The sequence below is a fragment of the Bufo bufo genome, chromosome 1, assembly GCF_905171765.1.
Source record: "Bufo bufo chromosome 1, aBufBuf1.1, whole genome shotgun sequence".
Lineage (NCBI taxonomy): Eukaryota > Metazoa > Chordata > Amphibia > Anura > Bufonidae > Bufo > Bufo bufo.
In genome coordinates this window covers 712,755,743-712,781,536 of record NC_053389.1, presented here as the reverse complement: position 1 = coordinate 712,781,536, position 25,794 = coordinate 712,755,743, and the positions used below count along the sequence as shown (strand labels likewise).

General features: G+C 45.3%; 1 protein-coding gene across 1 annotated transcript; it reads left to right on the top strand.

The window, feature by feature from the left end:
• The first annotated feature begins 592 nt into the window (after positions 1–592).
• Positions 593–18,525, top strand: SNRPA1 (small nuclear ribonucleoprotein polypeptide A'). The gene is made up of 9 exons (XM_040414260.1): positions 593–754; positions 5,512–5,659; positions 6,932–7,010; positions 7,104–7,150; positions 13,222–13,324; positions 15,496–15,575; positions 16,012–16,087; positions 16,783–16,876; positions 18,373–18,525. The coding sequence occupies exons 1-9, from the start codon at positions 673–675 to the stop codon at positions 18,441–18,443; spliced, it is 780 nt and encodes a 259-aa protein (XP_040270194.1). The 5' UTR covers positions 593–672; the 3' UTR covers positions 18,444–18,525.
• The last annotated feature ends 7,269 nt before the right edge of the window (positions 18,526–25,794 follow it).

Sequence of the window (25,794 nt, the reverse complement as noted above, 5' to 3'; positions counted from 1 at the left end):
TGGATTGATTAGCTTTCTCTCTATATCTAGGAGCTTATATTGCGCCAATAGTTTTGTGTTATTATTTTGATACCACCGTTTTAATATTACCTTTTTTTTGTAGGGTCATAATAGGGGTATATCAGTCTTAGGTACGGGGACAGGGAACCTCCACCATCAGGGGGCAGCCCAGGGCTAAGGAATATCTAGGGTGATATAGGGATAATTCACCACCCCCCGACCTCCCCATTATATATATATATATCTATATACTATATGATATCTTTCCTGTAGTGGGAGTTATAGCTATACATCCATGTGTAATTCCTGAAGAACCCCTTTAAATATATGCCCCCCCTAAAGGTCCTGGAGCTCTATATGAAACAAATCACCGCCAGCAGGTGTTAAATATCTGCTCCTGATAATGACCCGCCAGCTACATATGTATGCATCCTCCGCGAGCTGGCAGACTGACACCCACTCGTGCAGGACGCAGAGCGCAGACTATTACCCGGCACGCTCAGTTATTTGGCGCTCGATTTATTCTTTGATCGACTCTTTCTGTCTGGCCTGGCATTTTTCGTGTTGTGATTGGTGCGGACTCTTGCCGGAAGTGACGTAGCGCGGCCTAGTCGTCCCGTCCTGTGCTGAGCGCGCTTTCTGTGCGGCGTGTTGTGGTTGTGTGAAGGCGCCATGGTGAAGCTCACGGCAGATCTCATTGAGCAGGCGGCTCAGTACACGAATGCGGTGCGGGACCGGGAGCTGGACCTGCGGGGTAAGAATCTGGCCGTGGGTGGGAAGCATAGGTCCAGAACTAGCAGCCGACGGCTCCGGTGCATGAGCCTCTGGTGATGCAGGTTATTGCCTGTGAGGGGCGCTGTGCTCTCCGCTCCCTGCACCTCTAGATGGTGAGGGTCCCCTGACCCAGTGTCACACTGGAGGGTCTCTTCCATCCACTTCACCGGCACCTAGCTGGATGCAATGGATATGTGCACGTGGAAAAGGGCCTTAAAGGGGTAGTCTCACTTCAGTAAGTGGCACTTATCATGTAGAGAAAGGTAATACAAGGCACTTACTAATGGCTTGCGATTAGGGATGAGCGAATCGACTTCGGATGAAACTTCATTAGAATACTGTACAGAGCGAGTGCTTTGTACAGTACTAGAATGTATTGGCTCTGATGAGCCAAAGTTATTACTTCGCAGAGTGTCGCGAGACTTCACGTAATAACTTCAAAAATAAATTTCTACTGTTAAAAACCATTTCCCATTTTGAAATAACTTCGGCTCATTGGAGCCAATACATTCTAAGGGTCCTTTCACAAAATTGTGGAACGGATGTGGACCCATTTTGTGGACGTGTGAATGGACCCTGATAGAAAATGCCTAATCTTGTCCGCAATTGCATACCAGAATAGGACATGTTCTATTTTTTTGCGGAAACGGATGTGGAAGTGTTGATCCGCAAATGCACATTCTGGCCCCACTGACAATGAATGGGTCTGCACCCGTTCCGCAAAATTGCGGAACGTATGCAGACCCGTTTTGCCGACATGTGAATGGACCCTAATACTGTACGAAGCGCTCGCTCTGTACAGTATTCTAATGAAGTTTTATGCGAATCGACTTTGGATGTTTCATCCGAAGTCTATTCGCTCGTCCCTTATTGTGATTGTCTATATTGTCGTCTTTGCTGGCGGGATTTGTTTTTCCATCACATTATACACAGCTCGTTTCCATGGTTACGACCACCATGCAATCTATCAGTGGTGGTCATGCTTGCACACTATAGGGTAAAGTGCTAGCTTGTGGCTGGGACTGTGGGAGTGCACATAGGCTGGTGCTTTTTCCTATAATGTACACGCACGACCATCTGGATTGCAGGGTGGTCGTAACTATGGAAACGAGCAGTGTATAATGTGATAGAAAAAAAATGATTCCAGCCAGCAAAGGAGGCAATATGGACAAGTGCCTTATATTAACTTTCTCTACATGATAAATGCTATTTCAGTGCTCCAGACCAAAAAAAATGACCAGGAGCCATTGGCTCCTAAACTAAAAAATTTAGGAGCCAAATTAAATTTTTTAGTCGCCAAATTTAAAATGCATATAATAAAAAAAAAAGGACTTTGAGAAGATGAGACGCAGGTGCACTACATATAGGAGAAAACGGCACCACATGCCTCTCACATCCAGGGACATTTTCTGGGAACAAGGTGACTAAAAATGGCGAATTGCGTGGTTTAGAGTTTTTTTTTCTGTTACTGCCTTCACCGAGCGGAAATATTTTTTTAATATTTTAATAGGGACGTGGCGATATGTAATATGTTCTTTATTGTTTGTAAATTTTATATGTAAAACTGGGAAGGGGGCCATTTAAACTTTTAGTATTTTGTATTTTTTTTTAGTTTTTTTTTTTAATAACCATTTCTTCCCTTAGGGACTAGAACCTGGATCTTTTCATCCCTTGTGCTATTCACCCTGATAGAGCTCTATGAGGGTGAATAGGATCTCACACATCTCCCTGCTGCCCTGGGCTCTGTGCACACATCAGCAGGGAGCTGAACATGGCAGCCAGGGCTTCAGTAGCGTCCTGGCTGCCATGGTAACTATCTGAGCCCCAGCAGTGTAATCTGCCACTGCCACCAATGAAGGGGATGGGGACACTGTGGCCACCATATAACAATGGGAGGGAGACAGGACGGACAGACTTGTGGCCAGTGATAATGGGGGGGGGACGACGACTTGTGGCCAGTGATAATTGGGGGGGGCGACTTGTGGCCAGTGATAATGGGGGGCGACGACGACGACTTGTGGCCAGTGATAATGGGGGGGGGGGGACAGGCTTGGGGAGAGCGCACTGCACCACCAATGAATGTTTAAAGAGGACCTTTCATGGGTCCAAAGAATATGAACTTATCAGCAGGCTGCATAGAGCGGCGCCCAGGGATCTAAGTGCACTTACTATTATTCCTGGGCGCCGCTCCGTTCGTCCTCTCTGGCCCCCGGTATTTTCAACATTCAGAGGAAGGAGGAGGAGACGCCAGTGTCTCTCCGTCTCCATAACAGCAGCGCTGTCCAATCACAGCACAGAACTCAGAGCCAGGGAGAAAAAAAACCTGCCTGGCTCTGAGCTCTGTGCTGTGATTGGACAGCGCTGCTGTCAGGGAGAAGGACGGACACTGGCGTCTCCTCCTCCTTCCTCTGAATGTTGAAAATACCGGGGGCCACAGCAGACGAACGGAGCGGCGCCCAGGAATAATAGTAAGTGCACTTAGATCCCTGGGCGCCGCTCTATGCAGCCTGCTGATAAGTTCATATTCTTTGGACCCATGAAAGGTCCTCTTTGACTCCTTCATACAATTGTCTGCAGCGGTATCGCAGACCGGGCACCCGGCCTCAATAACAGGGCATGTGATCTGTGGCACCTGAGGGGTTAATGGCCGCGGATCGCCTGCCTTGTTATTGAGGCCGGGTGCCCGGTCTGCGATACCGCTGCCGACACTTATGTTTTACATTCATTGGCGGCGCAGTGGCGACAGCTCCTCCCCTCCTTCTCCCTGCTATCTCCCCATTGCTGGTAGTGGCGGCAGCGTCACAGTGGAGAGGGAGGGACTCCTTCCTTCTCCACTGTGCGGTGTGCTAGTGAAGGGAACTTAGGCTGCGCAGGATCGCGGCGGTACAGTCGCAAATGGCAACAAGACTAAAAAGTCTTGTCGCCATCTGCAAATTTTAAGGCGCATTGGCGACGGTTTTGGTCGCCATCTGGAGCCCTGTATTTGCTGAAGTGACCAAACCCCTTTAGGGTCCATTCACACGTCCGTAGTGTATTGCGGATCCGCAATACACCCGGCCGGCACCCCCATAGAACTGCCTATTCTTGTCCGCAATTGCGGACAAGAATAGGACATGCTCTGTTTTTTGCAGAGCCGCGGTCCGGAAATGCGGAGAGCACATAGTGTGCTGTCCGCATCTCTTCTGGCCCCTTAGAGAATGAATGGGTCTGCACCCGTTCCCGATATTGCGGAACGGATGCGAACCCATTTGTGAATGTGTTAGAACTGATTATGTGATCACTGTGGACCAGGAATGCACAATATTAGGGGGGGTCTCGGTCTTAAAAAGTAATACAAGATACCTGCCATTTGTGTCACATGACAATGGCGTCTTTTCCCGTCCCCACCAGACTGATGTGCCGTCATGTGACTCTCACAGCTGGTTACTTGTCAGATGTTGGCATTGCCGCTCAGGCCAGTGATTAATTGTAGTTGACTTGTGGATGTAAAGTGCATCATGGCTGCAGAAAACTAAGGCTGGTTTCACATCTGCGGCAGCGATTCCGGGCTGTTCTGTGAAAACCTCCTGGAGGAATACCGTACTCTGGCGCGGTGGATGTAACCAGAAAGCCCGCAGGACCCATTAACTATAAAGGCAAATATGCAGAGAATTTGCCAGAGATAAAACTTTGCATGCTGTGTTTTGTGCCCGACTTCCTCTGCCAGAACTGGCGGCCAGATTGCAATGCCGCAGATGTGAATGTAGCCTAAGCAAAGGCCAGCGCAGTGGGGGTTTAAAGGGATTCTGTCACCAGATTTAACCCTATTAAGCTAGCGATGTGCTAATGTCAGCTAAACCTAACTAGCCTATTCCTACTTTTATTTATGCCCCCGTTATGCCAGAAATCAAACTTTTATAATATGCTAATTAGACTCGGGGGGGGGGGGGGGGGGGATGTTGTTCCTGCTCCCAGAGGCTCCGTTCTCCCACCTTATCGCCTCCCTCCAAGTCCTGATTGACAGGGCCAGGCAGCATCCTCCCTATCCAGCTGTTTGCATAGACACATAGCTGTGGTTTACCTGATTAAAACTTTTTTTTTTTTTTTTTATTGATTTGAGGTTCTGTTCCAGTTTTATATTTTTCCTTTGGTGCAATGAGGGTGTCACCATTGCTCTTGTGCACTCAAGCTCCACTCCTTACTGTGGCCAGCCTCTTCTTGGCTGCCTTGAATGACGGGCAGTGGCAAAGTGCCGAGGGAGGGGCTGGTCACAGAAAAGAGTGGTGCTCTTGGTTCAACAAGAGCAATGGCGATACCCTCATTGCACAAAAAAAAAATATTAAGGAAAAATATAACTCTGGAACGGAGCCTCAAAACGACAAAAAGTGTTTTAATCAGGAGAACCACAGCTGTGTGTCCATGCAAACAGCAGTGTAGGGAGGTCACTGGTGACGATTTCCTAAACTCTCAGATATCCCCTTTAAACAGCCAGAATTTAAGGTAATTCTGGCCTCCGGCATTACAGCCAGTACCCGCTGTTGATGGCACGGGTTGAGCTGTGCCATCCACTAGACATACTATTATTTATATCCTGTTTCGGTAAGCACAGCTCCGGATGTGTAAGTAGCCTGTAAAGGGCACCATACTCCTCACAGCAGCACTTTAGTATTTTTTTATTTTTTTTTAATGCTCGCCAGAGTCTTAGTGGGGAAATTATTATATATGTGTGGTTTAATAAATTATTTTTGTTCTTTTCAGGTTATAAAATCCCAGTGATTGAGAATCTTGGGGCCACACTGGACCAGTTTGATACCATAGATTTTTCAGACAATGAGATCAGGAAGGTGGATGGATTTCCTCTGCTGAAGAGGCTTAAATGCTTACTACTAAACAATAACAGAATATGGTAAGATGGTCCATGTTCATTGTGGTCTGGTTCTGTGCCACCTATGACCCCTCCTTGTATTATTCTGAGCCGGTAATGCCAGTTTGCAGCATCGCCACATTCGGTCTGAGCTTCAGTGGGAAGCATCCAGGCGCTGTAGTATGAATACATGCAGGCACTGAATAAAGACGTCCAATATATGATTGTAGAAGCTTATTGTCTGCTTTTTACTACTGATGACCTCAGATCAGTGGGGACCAACTCCTGACGCCCACACCCCCGCCGATCAGCTGTTTGAAGAGAGGGCAGCACTCATACGAGCTCTGCCTTCTCTGCTCCCTGCAGCAACTGTGGCGGTAAGCAGTGTAATTACAAGTATAGCGTCCCCATTCACATTTATATTAATATTCACTTGAACAGACAGAGCCATCCCATAGAAGTGAATGAGGACGCCATACTTGTAATTACACTGCTCACCGCTTCAGTTGCTGCGGCAAGCAGGTGAGCAGAGAAGGCAGAGCTTGTATGAGCGCTGACTTCTCTTCAAACAGCTGATCGGCGGGGGGATGGTAGGGAGTTGGACTCCGCCGATCTGATATTGATGACGAATCCCGAGGATAGGTCATGAATAGTAAAAAGTGGACAACCCCTTTGGCACCAATTTATATAATACATCCTTGAAAATGTTTGGTTACCATCTGTGCAGATGATGGCCTCAACGCCTCAGGTCTAGTGGCTCTTCCTGGTTTCCAGGTACGTTTGGCCAAACATTTGGCAGAATATGATGGGGCAAAAAATATCCAGGCGTTATCTGTAAATTCACATATGGGAGAATTGTAGACTGAAAATCTGTTCTATACATTTCAAAGGAGTTTCTGCAGCAAGTGCATGGATTTTCGCAATAAGTCTGTGTGTGAATATACACTTATGTATAGGCTCAGTAGGGGATGGCCTGATGGCTGTAGGCATTTTCAACTTCCATAGATAGGACAGATGCCCGATACTGTGCCTTACCCACAGCACGCTGTGTTTTGTCAGAAACTCTAAAAATGCCAAGCAAACAACGCTATGTCTGTTGTGAATTTCAGAATTCACTCTAAACCCTGCATGCATTATTGTGGTGTTGAAGAAAGCGCTGTGAATGGTCCCTGTGTTTGTTTTTGCTTTATTACATTGTGCAGTATAGATAAACCGTTTGGATTTGTCTTGGCATTGAGGTGAATATTTGCTTTTATCAGTTTTAGATTGGTGTTGTAGATGCAGAATAGTTAGTCTGTCTTTTGTCATTTCTAGCCGCATTGGAGAAGGACTTGAACATGTTATACCTAATCTCACAGAGCTGATCCTCACAAATAACAGTATTCTGGAACTGGTAAGATTTCTCTCTTTTGTGTGTTTTATTAGTAGCGCTGCAGTTTATTACATTGCTTTCACTTTATTTTTATTTTTTTGCACTTCTTTTCAGGGTGACTTGGATAATCTGTCAACACTGAAGAATCTCACTTATCTCTGGTAAGTAATATACTGTAAATATTTTACTAATTAAAGGGGTTGTCTTACGCCAGCAAGTGGTATTTATCATGTAGAGAAAGTTAATACCAGGCACTTACTAATGTATTGTGATTGTCTATATTGCCTTCTTTGCTGGCTGGATTCATTTTTCAATCACTGCTCATATCCAGGGGTTACCATCACCCTGCAATCCAGCAGCACTGGCCGTGCTTGCACACTATAGAAACAAGTACCAGTCTATGTGCGCTTCAACAGTCCGTCCCCAGATCAGTGCTGATAGTTTAATCATGCTTATTACTAGCTGCATGCTTGTGCTATTACCAGTCCATATGAAGCTAGTAATATAAACCGACCAACCCCTTTAATGGATAAAGTTTTGCAGATGAAACATCATTTTTCTAGGAAAATCATGTGGACACTTAACCCCCTCAGTTGCTGTGGTCCATTACGACTACAGCATTAAGAGGTAATTTCTCGCCCATATTCATTGGGGGGCACAGAGACCGTGGGTATAGCTATGTCCTCTAGAAGGCGTTGACACTAGTAAAAGCTGTTAGCGCCTCCCCTGGCAGCTATACCCCCTCCAGCATGGAGAGAGAGCTTCAGTTTTTTTCTAGTGTCAATAGGAGGCAAGACCTCCCTGCTCTGCAGGGATCTCCTGAAGATTTTTTTATTTTCTTCCTTCTTTTTCAGATGGGACAACAGTGGTCGCCTCGCCTCCCTGTTCTCCCGGGGTCGAGTTGCGCCAGTGCCGGTCATCCGCACTGCTGCCTCCCCCACAGAAGACAAGGTGGACCAGGGCAGCCTCGCTCCCCTGCATCCCGCCAGCCAAGGGGTCACCTAGGTCTGCCAAAGAGGAAGACCCTCCCGCCATACCAGACTCCTGCCACTCCGGTGCCAGCTGCTGAGGAGGTGACCCACTTAGGGAGGGTGAAGTGAAGAGGAGGAAGATTAGGTGAGTACACGGGACTAGGTGAGTATGTTAACCCCCTTCCTTCCTATTTGGCAAAGCAGATGGGCTTCATTGCCAGCTCCCTCCCTTCTCACTCCTTGGCCAGACACGGGCTTTATTTACCAAGCCAGTTTCACTACCCCAGTTTTACCAGCCTTTTCCCTACCCTTCTGTGCCTAAGGTACATGGGCACATAGGGGGTTAATGGCCATGTCCCCCGCTGGCGCTGCTTAGCACAGCTGGCGGCTGTGCACACCGCTTGATCCGGATGCTAAATGGAGTACTTACAGAGAAACTCTGTTCTCCCCTTTCTCCGCGATAATCCACCCCTGGATGCGGGCACCTAGGAGCGCGCTGCTCCAGGAGGCTAGCGCCAGCACTGGGTCCGGGCACCGAAAATAGGCCCCGCCTTCACTCCGGCCGGCGCTATTTTTTCAACATTGATGCGTTGTGTCTTGTAAGCGCACTTGCAGCGTTGTCTTCGCATCCCTCGGTGCTCCGGCCGCGCAGTCGGCCGTGTCTCATAATGTTAGGCCCCGGCTTGCGGCCTACTGGTCCACACTTCATCCCCGGGGAGGGGGGCGGTCTGGTGCAAGCACTGCCTGCGCAATCCAATTGTGTACATCCGTACCTTCCCAATCACCCTCCGGGGTCGTTTGGTTGATAAAGCGCGGCCTGCGCACTCCACTTGTGTGCATCCAGACCTTCCCAATCACCCTCCGGGGTTGTTTGGTACGCAATCCAATTGTGGACATCCGGACCTTCCCAATCACCCTCCAGGGTCGTTAGGTTGATATTCTCCACCGGCACAATCCAATGGTGGACCTCTGGACCTTCCCAATCACCCTCCGGGGTCGTTTGGTTGATGAGCACCGCCTGCGCACTCCAATGGTGGATCCCCGGGCTTCCCAATCACCCTCTGGGATCGTTTGGTTGAGAAGCACCGCCTGCGCACTCCAATGGTGGATCTCTGGACTTCCCAATCATCCCTCCGGGGTCGTTTGGTTGATAAAGCACCGCCTGCGCAATCCGGTGAGTGAACCTCTAGAAGTTCCCATTCCACCCCTGGGTAGTTTGGTTGATAACTCCCACCGGCGAGCCTGCATCTGCCATGGGCAAGATTCTGAGAGGTGAGACTGTACACAGCAAGCCAGAGCAGGATATATTTCCTCCTTGGTCTCCTCCACACCCCAACCCTTCCTCCCTGGGGGGTTTCGGTCTGAAGGGGGGGGTGGGGGAGTGGGATCAGTGTTTCGGTCTCTGCCGTGATCCGGTGCGATCTTCCAAGATGGTGTCCGAAGTAGACAACAGTACTTGTCGTATGCATTACTCCCTTCCTTAGGCGGAGTATTTGCACTACTACTGGATGCAGTACTCCCTTGGATATTACCTCCATCTATTGGGGTCTAACCGCACTAGAACTGTTTCAGTGCCGGCAGTAGGTGTCGTTCCCCCCCCCCCCCCCCCCTTTTTGTAGGTGGCGGAACTGGATTCCCACCGGGGACAGTACTTACAGTAGACATTAGCCTTCTTCCATAGGTGGCGCTATGTTATTATCCCTGGTTCAGTGTTTACTGTATGTTTTGCCCCCTTACGGAGGTGGGGTATTGATACGGGACTCTCCTTATGCCTTGCCCTTTCTGTAAGAGGCGTATTCTCTCTACTTGGATTCAGTTCCTGCTAGATGCATTACTGCATTGTCACCGTTCATGGTGGAGTATTACACTACCACTGAGTGCAGTGCTTGCCGTTTCATTGGTGGGATAGTTGCAACATTGCCCCTTCCACAACTGATCCACTACCGTGGGGAATAATTACACATCTTGGATGTTGCACTTCAACTACGCCACGGCTATAGATCCCTTTTGCTTCTTCTACAAGTGGAGCGTAGCGAGTATCGATACACGCAGGTGCCCTGTATTCCTCCTCTAATGGTATTTCGGTGCTGCCAGTAGATACTGTGGCTGTTTCCACGTTGTGTCCTTTTCCTTCGGTGCCTCTGACTCGCCCGGGGCCCATAATACCCCCCCTTCAGGGAATGGCACATACGGTTCCTCCATACTGTCCTCCTTTACTGCCTTGGGATCTGACCTTAGTCCTTTCAGTGCTCTGGAATTCTCCCCTTGAACTATTGCGGGAGGTGTCGCTCGAATTCTTGTCCTGGAAGTTTTTTTTTCTTGTGGCTATCACATGCATCAGATGGATGTCCGGGTTGCGGCGCTCTCTTGCAGAGAAGCTCCTGGTTCTGACAAGGATAAGCAGTTCCCCGGCCTGTTCATTCCTTTCTCCTGACGGTGGTCTCTGATTTCCATTTCGATGAAGAAATTGTCCTTCCATCACTGTGTCCCTCCCGATCGCACCCTAGGCAACGGGAGGAAGATCATTTGGACGTAGTCAGGGCTCTGACAATTTTATTTTTTTTTTCTTTTAGCCAGCCTCCGGTTCCTTCCGGCCTGCTGTGTCTCCGTTTTTTTTGTCATTCCGGAGGGTCCTCGCAAGGCATTGGCGGCCTCCAGGGTGGCAATTGCACATCTGCATTTGCTTAAGCATACTGCGCCCGGGGCAGGGTTCCGCCCTTCGGTGTCACGGCTCATTCCACCAGAGCGGTGGGCGCTCTTGGCTCGGAGGATTCAAGGTTCGGTTGTGCAGGGCGGCTACTGTCTTCCTTACGCACATTCACTAAATTTTGCCAGGTGCATACTTATGCATCGGCGGGTGCCGTCTTTGGGCCGCATGGTCTTGCAGGCGGCAGTTCTTAGTGGCCTACAGGGGTGCTTGCTCCATGAGTCTGTGGTTTTCCCTCCCTGTGGACTGCTCTTGGACGTCCCACGGTCTGTGTCCCCCAATGAATATGGGCGAGAAAACAAGATTCTTGTAAAACTTACCAGTAAAATCTTTTTCTCGCACTTCATTGGGGGACACAGCACCCACCCAGTATTGTTGTTCGGCCACAGTTGTGGCTGTTGCTGGTTAGAACCCAGTTCGGTTCTTGGCATTGTTGCCGTTCCACTTTTTTTCGTTGGTTTACTTGCTTCTCACAAACTGAAGCTCTCTCTCCAGGCTGGAGGGGGTATAGCTGCCAGGGGAGGAGCTAATAGCTTTATCTAGTGTCAACACCTCCTAGAGGACATGGCTATACCCACGGTCTCTGTGTCCCCCAATGAAGAGCGAGAAAGAGATTTTACTGGTAAGTTTTACAAAAATCTCATTTTCCTGGGACCAGGCTGATTCCAGTACCTGGATGTCTCCAAACAAGATTATCAGTGCCTTCTGAAGTGTTCAAGGCCTGCCATACTTAAAGGCATTGTCTCATCTTGACATTACTAAGGTGAGTTGAGACAGTCTTGCCCGCCGGCCGGGAAACTGCAGAGAGCACTGGCACTCGCTGTTTCAGTAGCAAACATTGCAGTTCATGGAAGATATGGAAACGGCTTAGGGCTCTTTCACCCTTGCGTTGTCCGGATCCGGCGTGCACTCCATTTGCCGGAGGTGCCCGCCGGATCCGAAAAACGCAAGTGAACTGAAAGCATTTGAAGACTGATCCGTCTTCAAAATGCGTTCAGTGTTACTATGGCACCCAGGACGCTATTAAAGTCCTGGCTGCCATAGTAGTAGTGGGGAGCGGGGGAGCAGTATACTTACCGTCCGTGCGGCTCCCGGGGCGCTCCAGAATGACATCAGGGCGCCCCATGCGCATGGATGACGTGATCCATGTGATCACGTCACCCATGCGCGTGGGGCGCCCTGACGTCACTCTGAAGCGCCCGGGGAGCCGCACGGACGGTAAGTATACTGCTCCCCCACTACACTTTACCATGGCAACCAGGACTTTAGCGTCCTTGCAGCCATGGTAACCATTCAGAAAAAGCTAAACGTCTGAAACGACGTCTAGCTTAAGGCCGGATCCGGATCAATGCCTTCCAATGGGCATTAATTCCGGATCCGGCCTTGCGGCAAGTGTTCAGGATTTTTGGCCGGAGCAAAAAGCGCAGCATGCTGCAGTATTTTCTCCGGCCAAAAAACGTTCCGGTCCGGAACTGAAGACATCCCGATGCATCCTGAACGGATTTCTCTCCATTCAGAATGCATTAGGATAAAACTGATCAGGATTCTTCCGGCATAGAGCCCCGACGACGGAACTCTATGCCGGAAGAAAAGAACGCAAGTGTGAAAGAGCCCTTAGTATAGCAAGCAATACGGTTTCCCTAACTCTGAAACGGCATAGCTTGCTGTTCTATGTTCTTTCGATAACTTCCGTGCACCGCAATGTTTGCCACTAAAACAGTGAGTGACGGTGCTCTCTGCTGTTTCCCGGCCGGCTGGTGGTCAGGAATGTCTCTCATCTCGCCTTAGTAACGGCAAGATGAGACAAGACCTTTTATGTTCCTATTAAGTCTTAAGTGATTCAAAAGTCCTACATTCCCCAAAATGGTATCGGTAAAAACGACAGCTCACCCTGCAAAAAAGGGCACTCTCATACCTCCATAGATAGAAATATGTCAGAATATATTGCGAATCAAAGAATGGCGCGATTGCATTTTTTTTCAATGCCACCCCATTAATCATTTTTCCTAGCTTCCCAATACATTGTATGGAATATTAAATGGCACCATTAGAAACTAAAACGTATTCCGCCAAAAAAAAAGCTGATTGTGAACGAAAAAATAAGTGGATTTGAAAACTTAATCGAAAGCATCATGGCACAGCTCTTCGCCACCCTAAGGCCTCTTGCACACGACCGTATGTATTTTGCGGTCCGCAAAAAATACGGATGACGTCCATATTTTGCGGAACGGAACAGCTGGCCCCTAATAGAACAGTACTAATAATAGGACATGTTCTATTATTTTTTTTTTGCGGAACGGACATACGGAAACTAAATGCACATGGAGTACCTTCTGTTTTTATTTTTATTTTTTTGTGGACCCATTGAAATGAATGGTTCCGTATACGGTCCGCAAAAAAAAATGGAATGGAGACGGAAAGAAAATACGTTTGTGTGCATGAGCCCTAAATCTACTCCATGTGGCCTTACCCGTGGTGCACATCTTAGGCATGGTTGCTCTTCCTGTAACCATTGTTTCCAGTAACCATAACCATTCATTGTTTTCTTTTTCAGTTTATTAAGAAATCCAGTCATTAACAAACGACATTACAGATTGTATGTCGTTTTCAAGGTACCACAGGTCCGTGTGCTGGACTTCCAGAAAGTCAGACTATCAGTAAGTTGTCTTCGGTAATCTGTTTGGCACTGGTTGATATTCTCTATAGCAGAGAGCTGCCTGTTCTGCACAAACTTTTAAAAGTTTCCCTATGCTGCACTGCAGACTAAAGTCAGAGTTCTCACTTGGTCCCTTAAAGGCTTGTTCTTATCACATTCTATCGTTCTTATCACATTTGTCATGTCCATAAATCTGTCAGGAAAAGGCTTTACCAGGATCTGTGTTCTGCAATCTATACATTCACTTAAAGGAAATAATCCTTTAATTCAGGTTTTTATCTTAAAGGAAACCTGTCACCGGGATTTTGTGTATAGAGCTGAGGACATGGGTTGTTAGATGGCCGCTAGCACATCTGCAATACCCAGTCCCCATAGCTCTGTGTGCTTTTATTGTGTAAAAAAAAAAAACGATTTGATACATATGCAAATTACCCTGAGATGTGTCAGGGACAGGACTCGTCTCAGGTTAATTTGCATATGTATCAAATCGTTCTTTTTACACAATAAAAGCACAGAGAGCTATGGGGACTGGATATTGCAGATGTGCTAGCGGCCATCTAGCAACCCATATCCTCAGCTCTATACACAAAATCCCGGTGACAGGTTCCCTTTAAACTAGCCATAAAAAATATTCCAGTTATCACCATAAGCTGACACTTCCTGCTCCTCACTTGACATTATTGCTGTGTAGCCCAAAATGGGTTCCGTAGCGTAATCTCATTGTAGGGTTTAGTTCAGACGTAATGTTAATGTGGCAGGAGGCCAATTACAGCATGGCAACATCACACACGTATTACTGCAGATTTAATAAATGAAACATTTATTTTATATTACATTTCAACTGTGAAAACGTGCGAACAAAAACCGCATTACAAGACTGCAGCGATTCACAGAAAAGCTACAACTACCTATGAACTCGGCTACGTTGTATGGGTGATTTAACAGCTCATTTGTTCTGCTGGGGGAGCCTAATCTGGCAGGATAGTTGTTAAACTATTAAGGCCACATTCACATCACTGTTTGCTTTGTTTTCAGATTTATTTATTTTTTAATGATCCTTTATTTTGTGCATTGGTTTTGCATCCGTTTGAGTCTGTTCCGTCAGATCTGTTATTTTGGACGAGAGAGAAAGTCCTGCAAGAGAAACCTTTTCTTGTGTCAAAAAATAAAAAATGATCTTTAACGGAGCTGACACAAACAGATGCAAAATGAGTGCAATAGATGACGGATCAGAAGAAAGAAAAACAAAACGGTGATGTGAACGCTGTCTAAGATGTTGGCCAAGCATGCATGCTGTTTCAAATGGGAGTGGAGCACAGACCACTACCAGATCTCTCTACAACAGGCATGCCCAACCTGCGGCCCTCCAGCTGTTGCAAAACTACAACTCAGCAGGATAACGCTCGCCCACACAGCAAGGGTTTCCCAGGAATGTCTCCACCAGATTACAGCATTTCTTTGGCTGCCCAGTCACCAGATTTATCGCCAACTTAGCATTTATGGGAGCAGCTGGGTCGCCAGCTTCAGCACCCTACAAGAGTGCAGAATCTGCAGCAGGGAGCAGCAACCTTCAGCACTCCCATCTTTTCTGAAACTACAACTACTAGAATTCTTCATTAATTTCCCTGTTTGCATGCTGGAAGTTGTAGTTTCACAGCAGATGGGTTGCCAAAGGTTTCCGATCCCAGATCTGCAAGCTCAGCTGTAAAATCTGTGGGCACATGTGCCGCAGGATACCATACAGAACCTGTATGCCTCCATGTCCTACCATATCTTATATCTGGGTTAGAGGTGGCCCAACAGGTACTAGAGCCTCCTTCCAATGTTAGTTTTCCCCAATATATATCTTTTGCAGTAATATTGTAATCACTTATATCATTACATTCATACATAGAACATTTTTAATTTGATTCCAACAACTTCTCCTCGGTGTAAATTCCTTTTAAACTTGACCATAGCCTTTTGAGAGTGGACAATCCTCAGGGGAATATTCTGTACATGTAAGGCACTAAATGTCCCATACATCCACTGACTTTGTTGGGGCGGCTCACTTTGGTTTAGTCTATGAGCACATACATAAGTTTTTGTTGTAACAAGACGACTGCTGAGCAGTTAGTTCCCAGTCTTCGCTTTGCTGTTGCTGATTTAACTCTGTGTATGGTATCGCTTCAGGAGCGAGAGGAAGCAGCGAGTATGTTCAAGGGCAAGCGGGGTGCACAGCTTGCAAAGGATATTGCCAAGAGATCAAGAACGTAAGATACGAATTTCTCTCTGAAGCTTGAAAGTTTCCTTCATAAGCACCTTCCTCAGGCACACATCTTGCTAAAGGAATGCTGGAAATGGCACACGTCGTGTCGTCATATCCTGCACTGTAAACCCACAATCATGGCGGTGTTTGCATCATGGGAAGTCGCCAAATGACTGAGAAGCAAATCAGGGCTTTTAATTCTAAATTATCCACAAATTTGTCTTCTGACCATATAATTATGCAGTGTTCAGAGACCACAGATCTATTCCCCACAAGGTGCTTGTGAAGAAGCTTTCTTTATGTATCAGTTGTTAACCAAGATAAGATACTACACTGGGTTGAAATCACTTTCATGGTGTCACCACTGAAAGATGAGAGAAGCCAATAACTGTTTATGAATTGATTTTTGTTGAAACTTTTGCCGCCTTTTTGGTTTATAGATTCACGCCCGGTGCAGGTTTACAAGCTGAAAAGAAGAAATCTGGCCCTTCACCCAGTGATGTTGAAGCCATCAAGGTATTAAAGCTGCTTGGTGCATCATTAGCAGTCTCTGAGAAAGTTTAATGCCTTGATATTAAGTATTTCAGAATTTTATATTAAAAAATAAAGATCAACAGTTCTTCGGCAAATTCAGGCCACAAGATAAAGTTGAAATGTCAACAGCAAATTAAAACCATTGTCCCTTTTGCAACTGTTTTAGTTTGCTGTTGACATTTCAACTTTATCTTGTGACCTGAATTTGCCGAAGAACTGTTGATCTTTATTTTTTAATATAAAATTCTGAAATGCTTAATATCAAGGCATTAAACTTTCTCCTAAAGATAACCTCACTCATGTCTTCCCATCTGAAAATGAGATGAGTTTGTGAGGCAACCCCTCTAGTATCTTGTTCATCTTTTGAAATTTCACATAAGTACACATAAGAAAGGCAGTCCATTTTTGGAATGACTTCTGGGCATGCCATGGTGTCCATGAGAAGAATGCCCAGCCTACCGCTGAAGAGTTAGTTGTTGTCTTTTGAGAAAAATAAGACTTCATCTATGCTGGGTGTGTCTGCGGTGACAGTTGCTTTATTCACTTCCATACACAGTGGTGTGTGCACCAGAGATTCCTAGATAGTTTTAAACATATACTTTTAACATTTTTGAGAGATTTTATTGGTGGTTGATTAGATTTGTAATTCTTCCAACGTTTACATGGTAATGTTACAGACGGCCATAGCCAATGCTACAACCCTAGCAGAAGTGGAGAGGCTCAAAGGTTTGCTGCAGTCTGGTCAGATTCCTGGCAAAGACCGTGCTCCAGGTAAGACTTTCTTCAATCTATCTTAAAACTTTCAGCATAGAGTAAATTGTTTGAGTATTTCCAACCGGCTGTATGTCAAGCAGATATAAAAGCCTTGCTTCACTTACATGGCTAAAGTAAAAATGAACCTATGGTTCAAGCTAGGGAACAAAGAAAACCTGATCTGGTGACCTCTTTGTCATATTTTCAACTGCAGATCATCCAATTCCAAGGCTCCTCTTCTAACAACCAAGATGGCCACACGTTCTTAGACTACTTGTCTTATCGGCACTGCTGGCCAGTCCAAGATCAGGGCTGGACAAGAAGCAAGTGTCTTGGACTGCCAAATGCAGTTTACACAAGATAGTCTGAGAAGCAGTAAAGCCATCTTTGTTGGCAGAAGGAGCCTGGGGATTTGCGGCTCTGCAACTGAAAAGATGACTAGGTCACAGTTTCCCTTGAACTAGAGGGTTGCTTTAAGCAATGGGACAACTAAATCGCCAAGATGGAGAGAGAACAGGGTGATCATTGAAGAATTTCACAGAGCAATAAAATACTTCCTCTGTTTGGTCTGATAAACCAGAGTTCCTCAACTCCAGTCCTCAGGGCCCACCTGCCGGTCACAATTTGAGAATGTCCCACAGAATGAATACATGTGGTAAGTCCTGATGCATGGACACTAATTATATCACACGCTCAATACCAAGGAAATCCTTAAAATATGACCGGAATGTGGGCCCTTAGGCCTGGAGTTGAGGAACACTGTAATAGACTAACAGATGATAGCTGCTAAGCCATTGTTTTTGAGAAAGACAGACAAGACACCCAGGGGCAAGATAATGCAATATATGTCCTTAACTAAAGATGAATGTCAGCCGACCATCTAATGTGTGTCCAACAATCGCATTGTTTGTGGATGGAGAACATGATTTTGGCATGTTGGTTTATATCATGCCTGATTTTGTTCTCAAGGGACATAAGGCACCATCAAAGGTGTCTGGTAGCAGCTTATTCCCCACTCACTGGAGAACATGTACATGCTTAGCCAAGCCTGTACGGGGAGGGGGTAGGAAGGAGTTCCTGTCGGCCTCCTTTAGAGTCAGAATCCCAATGCAGAGGGTTTACCGATAAACTTCAGTCTTTAGGCATCAATGTAGATGACTAGGCTGACTTTACTGTTCACATATGAAAGAAGATGATCACAGCAGCATATCCAGTGAGTCATTTATTGGAAGCCTTGAGTGCACACACAAAGTACGACGTTTCGGCTATGCAGTAGCCTTTGTCAAGTAATACTTGCGTAGCCAAAACGTCGTACTTTGTGTGTGCACTCAAGGCTTCCAATAAATGACGCACTGGATATGCTGCTGTGATCATCTTCTTTCATTGCTGTTCCTGGACTGCTGTGGATCTGTGGTCCCATCGCGGCTGTTGCATTCCGGTTTTAAAGGTCAGGTAGTAGAGCAGCACAACCGATCATTTTTACTGTTCACATGTCTCTTTTGTACAATTCCCAGGCACTGATGTGTTCATTTCAGAGGAAGCAGAAGAGGAGATGGATGAAGACACAATTGTAAATGGGTCCTGAGCTGTGATGTCCCACTGTAAATTTTATTTCAATAAATGTTTTTGTATATCAGTTGAATGTTACCATACTGCCTGAGTGTGTTCACTCTTTTGGAGCCATAGAAGACTGAATATGTTTGGTGTATTCATCAGAATCTCCTGGCATGTACACTAAACCTGTGACCATAATGCTACCTGCACACAGTGGGAATTGTGAAAGTGTCATCTATACTGTGGATATTTCTTGTACAGAAATTACTGTGCAGATCATGGAATCCACAGCATGTAAATTTTGTGTGGATTTTATCTGCAGATTTCATTCTGTGACATCTGGAGAAATTCTGTATGTAACAATCCGCATGATTTTGATGTCAATTTGACACAGCAAAAACCTTCCTGTAGCCTAACACTTCAGATGGTGCATCACTGCAAATGAATGCAATACAATGGCATAAATATGCATATCGTCTGTTTTCCCTTTCATCCTCCATGACTGCATACCATGAGAGATGACCCGCCTCCAACCAGGTAGGGACAGGAAGAATAAATTTGACTCTCCTCCGGCTCCTCCTCAGTGTCTTCCTGTCCCTCCAGGTAGGAGATAGGGTTTTCCCTTATGGTCGCCGACCATGAAGAAAGAGGATACCATGTGAAGAGGCAGCAGAGTCCGAACCCTAGTTGGGAGAAACGGGCTCTGAAGACCTGTCTCTTACCTGCTGCTAGCGCGGGCAGACAGGTCCACGTGGGACCGGACGCTCAGGGAGTCCCTCCGGTCAGTTGCTAAGCTCCACACTGCGATCCGGCATGGCCAGCGCTCAGTGTCGTCACCGGAAGTGGATGCGCTCCATGCATTCCACAGGCTTACTTCCGGTATGGGGCCTGAGAGCACTTCCGGCGGTGGATCGCATGCCGCCGGCGGCGGGAGATTCAAAAATCGCGCAAGATTATGACGGAGGTCGTCCTCTGATCTGAGGTCTTAAGGTAAAGCTATTTAAGGGGGGGACAGTAAGCTTGCTTGTTACCCTGAAACATGCTGGATCCAGGTGAAGTTATGGAGACCACTCAGGGATCTGTACCTGTGAGTAATACCACCAGGACAAGGGTTAAGGCAGTATATTGTTATTTAATCCTTATATGTTTTCTTTCTTTCTGTATGTGTGCAGAGTGAGAGAGTGCTCTGAAAGCTAAAACTAGTCAGAGGGCAAAAAAGTGCAGTATCTGTTCTGTTAAACTTTCAGATTCCTCTACTAGGAAAGTTTGTAAAAAGTGCACTGACAATATTTCTAAGGAATTAGTTCCGTCCTTAAAGGAAGAACTTAAAAACACAATTAGGGAAGAAATCAGAGCTGCTATGTCAGATACCTCATTAATCCCTTCCTGCTCCAAACAGGCGCAGGGACCAGCGACAAAAATGTCTGATTCTGAATTAAAGGAAGATTCAGAATCAGGAGAACTCTGGTCCGAAGATTCTGGATCTGATTCAGAATTTAAAAACTCTTTTCATCAGAGGATACCAGAGAGTTAATTAAAGCAGTTAGGGCCACTATGGATCTTTCTGAGGAAAAGGTCCGCAGATCAGTCCATGACGAGATGGTCAGTGGGTTTGAGCAGAGGTCTAACCGAGGCTTTCCGGTACATAAAAATATGCACGATCTAATTAAAAGGGTATGGAGATCCCCGGATAAGAAATTGTTCATTCCTAAGACAATAAGGCGACGGCTACCTTTTTCTAGTGAGGATGAGGCCCTTTTAACAGCTTGTCCTAAGATAGACGTTTCCCTATCTAAATTAGTGAAAGGTCCAAACGCCTTACCTCTTGAGGATATGGGATCATTAAGAGACCCCATGGATAAAAAGACGGATCAAACCCTCAAAAAAAACATGGGAAGCTTGTGCGGCACTGTTTAAACCAAACCTAGCTGCAACATCAGTATCCAGATCACTAAAGAAATGGCTCACGCAGTTAGAATCCTTGCTGAAAAGCGGAAATTCATATGATAGTCTAAAAGATTCCTTTCCGCTCTTATTCAAAGCTGTGGATTTCCTATCTGACTCCACTGCGGAATCAGTCAGGATAGCTGTAAAAGCATCTGGGTTAGCGGTCGTGGCAAGAAGGTCCCTCTGGTTAGTCTTGATCGGGAGAGGTCAGTTCAAAACTAAAAGGTATGTACCTTGCCTTTTCATGGTAATTTGTTGTTTGGGGAAGATTTAGAATCCATCCTAGAAAAGGCTTCCGACTCAAAGAAAACCTTTCCCAGGGACTCCGGAAAAAGGAAATTTCCCTTTCGGAGGGTTAAAAAAGGGACCCCCTTCCAAGCAAAGAAAACAAATAGGGATTCGAGCTGGTTAAGGGGAAGAAACCAGAAGAGTAGAGGATACTTGTTCTCTACAAAGAATATGGAACCGTCAAAGCAATGACACCAGTGCTCAGGTAGGAGGGAGACTTAAGTTTTTTTTTTCTAGACTATTGGGAAAAGATTACAACAAACCCTTGGGTCTTAAATATATCAGAAGGCTACAAAATAGTTTTCCGTCTTCCTCCTCCCTCAAATATTTTCAGGGTAACTCCAATTAAAAAAACAACCGTTCTTCAAACAAATCTGGAAGAGGGGATTCGGAAGCTACTAGCTCAAAAAGACATAATTCCGGTTCCACCTTCTCAAAAAGGTCAGGGATCTTATTCAACTGTTTTTCTAGTGAAAAAACCGGACGGGAAATATTGGTTAATAATAAACCTAAAAAACTTGAACAAGTTCATCCAATACAACAAATTCAAAATGGAAACGATAAGATCAACCGTGAATCTGCTAAAAAAGGGAGACCACTTGGCCTCCATAGACTTAAGAGACGTATGCAAACAGTCTCAAAAATTCCTGCGGATAGCGGTCTATTTGGGGAAAGATCTGCTCCACTTTCAGTTCCAGGTATTACCCTTTGGAATAACCTCGGCCCTAAGAGTCTTCAAAAAAGGTGATGCTGGAGCTGGTGGCCCACTTGAGAAGGAGAAACATCCTGATTGTTCCTTATCTAGACGATCTACTGATAGTAGGCGAGACAAGACAGTCACTGGAGAACAATCTCTTAGTGACCTGCCAGACGCTGTATCTAGCGGGATGGCTAATAAATTGGGAAAAATCAAAGCCGGTCCCGTCCCAGGAAATAATTTTCTTGGGCCTCTCCCTGGACACCACTCGTCAGAGGACGTCACTTACAGAGCAAAAAGTTTCGGGAGTGGTAGAAAAAGTCTCAAGGTTTCAAAGTCATCCATTTTGTTCGATACGAGAGGCTATGAGACTACTAGGGACTTAAACCTCTTGCATTCCTGCGGTAAAGTTGGCTCAGTTCCACTCTCGAACTCTGCAACACTGGGTATTAACCTGCTGGGACAGAAACCAGAGTTCATTGGAACAAACAGTTCTGATTCCCTTTGCAGTAAACCAGTCTCTTCTGTGGTGGAAACAAGTAAATCACCTATGCCATGGAATTCGGAAGAACAGGTGTTTGTCACAACAGATGCAAGTCCTTGGGGGTTGGGGAGCGCATTACTCTCATCACTATTTCCAAGGGGCCTGGGCAGACCACCAAAAGACTTTGTCCTCAAACCAAATGGAAATGATGGCAGTTTGGGAGACTATAAAAGTGGCGAGTCAATATATAGAAGGAAAAGATGTCCAAATAAGATCAGACAACACAACAGTGGTGGCATATTTAAACCATCAAGGTGGAACAAGGAGCCAATGTCTAAGCCAAATAACAGAAAAGATTTTTTTCCTGGGCAGAAGGAAATATAAGATCCCTTTCAGCAGTCCATTTAAAAGGAAGCTTAAACGTAAAAGCAGACTTCCTAAGCAGGGTCAAGATATATCAAACAGAATGGAGTTTGAAGAAAGTTTTTCACCAAATAACCAAAAAAATGGGGGGTTCCCCAGATAGACCTCTTTGCGTCAGCCACAAATGCAAAAGTAGGTCGTTTCCTTTCCCTCAATCCAGAAGACGGAAGCGAAGGGATAGATGCCTTTTCAATAAAATGGAATTTCCATCTGGCTTACGCCCTCCCTCCTCTGCAACTAATTTCTCAAGTGATAAAGAAGATAAGGCAAGACAGGGCTCACGTTATTCTGATAGCCCAAGAAATCATGGTTTCCACTATTAAAGATCATGTCCATCCACAGTCCATGGATCCTTCCTTGGGTTCAGGATTTGTTGTCCAGTTCACCATCCCAAGGTGGAAAGGCTGCATTTAGCAGCCTGGAACCTGAAAGGTTGATTTTAAAAGCTAGAGGCCTGTCAGATCCAGTCATCAATACTATGTCGGCTAGCAGAAAGGAGAACCTCAAAAATCTATAATAAAGTATGGAGAACTTTTAATACCTGGTGTATAAAAGAGAAAGTATCGCCTGAAAATTTTTCAGTCTTTTCAGTTCTAGGTTTTTTACAATCTGGGCTGGAGAAAGGTCTTCGTCCCAATACACTAAGGGTTCACGTATCGGCTCTTAGTGCAGTTTTTGATGAAAAAATTGCCAATCATGCTTGGGTTATTAGATTCCTTAAAGGGGCAGACAGACTGAGACCATCATTAAAAGCCATGACTCCCCCCTGGGATCTCAATGTAGTTTTATCAGGCTTAATAGAAAGTCCTTTTGAACCCTTATCATCTGTCTCTATAAAATATATAACACTAAAAACCCTGTTCTTAGTAGCAATTACATCAGTCCGCAGGGTTAGTGAAATCCAGGCCCTAAAGATTAATGAGCCTTTCTGTGTCATTTCTTCAGATAGAATTACGTTTAAATTGGATAACTCCTTCCTTCCCAAAGTTGTGTCTAATTTCCACAGGCAAGAAGAAATATTGGTTCCCTCGTTTTGTGACAACCCGAAAACAAAAGGAGAGGAAAGGTTTCATAAATTGGACGTACGCAGAGCAGTTCTAATATATTTAGAAGCCACGAAGGCCTTCAGAAAGACGGACTCCTTATTTGTTCAGTTTCTTGGCACAAATAAAGGGCAGAGAGCGACAAAAAATACTGTTTCCAGATGGATTAAAACAGCGATTTCAGAATCATATAAAGCACTAGAAAAATCGCCTCCTGAAGCCTTTACAGCACATGCCTCTTGGGCAGAAAGGGCTAACGCTTCACTAGAGCAGATCTGTAGGGCGGCCACTTGGTCTAGCCCTAATACGTTTATCAAACATTACAGAGTCCATGTTAAGGCAGGTCAAGATCTAGCCTTTGGGAGGAAAGTTCTTCAAGCTATAATCTATCCATGGTGCCTGTATATTGTGGTTTGCAGGCCACAATATGGGCATAGCTGACACACGTTGCAGTCCAGCTACTGCTATGTGGTAGCGGTCTTATAACCTTTGCAATAGGGGTAAATGCATAGACACAGGATTCAAACCAAGTACTGTTACTAAGTTCATTCAAGATAAGGATAGAACTGGAACAGTTGATGGCGTTTCATGAAGCTGCACTGGGGCTAGATAGACTTCTGGATTGTGACAAGATACATTTCCAGTTAAGTGATAGTGTAGTGCTGGTGGTTTTGACATTACAATATTTAATAAAAGGATATGACACATTTACAACTTAGCAGAAAATAAAATTGATAAAACAAGTACAACTAAATGCAGTTATCACACATGTGAAACTGAGGATAGACCATCAATCTTAGATAAGCAGGGTCTGACTCTCGTTGCCCATTTTCTGCCCAATCAACTGAAAGGGCTGCTATGCATGTACAATCACTACAGCCACTTCATTCATGTAGGCTGGCGTGGTCGTACTGAAGAACAATCTACTTTTAGTAGTGGCTGTGCAGTAGATGTTTAGCCACTTCACTAGACTGGGATATACACAGGATGATATTACAGCAGATTGTTGGGAAGGATGCGGTCCTTCCTGACAATCTGCTGATTGCTAGGGGAGGAGAACAAGCAATCTCCTCCAGACTGTGGGGTGGAGCGATCGCTAAGGCCATCACTCTTCCCTTAAGGACTTGTTTGCGCATCAGGATGAATGAGCATTATGCTTATTTATTGGCAGTACATTTACACCACCCTATCATCGCTATCAAGTATTACTATGAACACTCATTAGCGATAATCTGTGCAATTCCGGCCCATGTAAATGGCCCTTAAATAGTGAAGAGGCTGCAGTACCAAGAGTCTGATATTATACAGTACAGACCAAAAGTTTGGACACACCTTCTCATTCAAAGAGTTTTCTTTATTTTCATGACTATGAAGGCATCAAAACTATGAATTAACACATGTGGAATTATATACATAACAAACAAGTGTGAAACAACTGAAAATGTGTCATATTCTAGGTTCTTCAAAGTAGCCACCTTTTGCTTTGATTACTGCTTTGCACACTCTTGGCATTCTCTTGATGAGCTTCAAGAGGTAGGCCCCTGAAATGGTTTTCACTTCACAGGTGTGCCCTGTCAGGTTTAATAAGTTGGATTTCTCGCCTTATAAATGGGGTTGGATACACAGCTGATAGTCCTACTGAATAGACTGTTAGAATTTGTATTATGGCAAGAAAAAAGCAGCTAACAGTCTATTCAGTAGGACTATCAGCTGTGTATCCACCTGACTTCTCCTCAACGCAACTGATGGTCCCAACCCCATTTATAAGGCAAGAAATCCAACTTATTAAACCTGACAAGGCACACCTGTGAAGTGAAAACCATTTCAGGGGCCTACCTCTTGAAGCTCATCAAGAGAATGCCAAGAGTGTGCAAAGCAGTAATCAAAGCAAAAGGTGGCTACTTTGAAGAACCTAGAATATGACATATTTTCAGTTGTTTCACACTTGTTTGTTATGTATATAATTCCACATGTGTTTATTCATAGTTTTGATGCCTTCAGTGTGAATCTACAATTTTCATAGTCATGAAAATAAAGAAAACACTTTGAATGAGAAGGTGTGTCCAAACTTTTGGTCTGTACTGTATATAGTCCAATATTGATGGCCTACCCTAAGAATCAGTTTTAAAAAGCTGGACTGTTGTAAATCAATTATGTGCCTATATGATCCTCTACCTTTCATTTGAAATATACAACATGTATACTCCCCATATAAAAGTCAGTGGATTCTCGGGGAGAAAGTAAAAAAAATTAAAAAGATGGAAGACACTAATCCAGCATGTGGGTACATACAGTATAAATACAAAACTGCTAGCAGGACTACCCAGTTTGATTTAGGTTTTCTTAGAACAGAGATGCTCAATGTGCAGCCATCCAGCTGTTGCAAAACTACAACTCCCACCATGCCCTAATAGATGTAGGCTGTAACAGCTGGAGGGCCACAGTTTGTGCATCTCTGTCCTAGATAATTAGACTTCAACGAAACATCCCAAAAGAATCG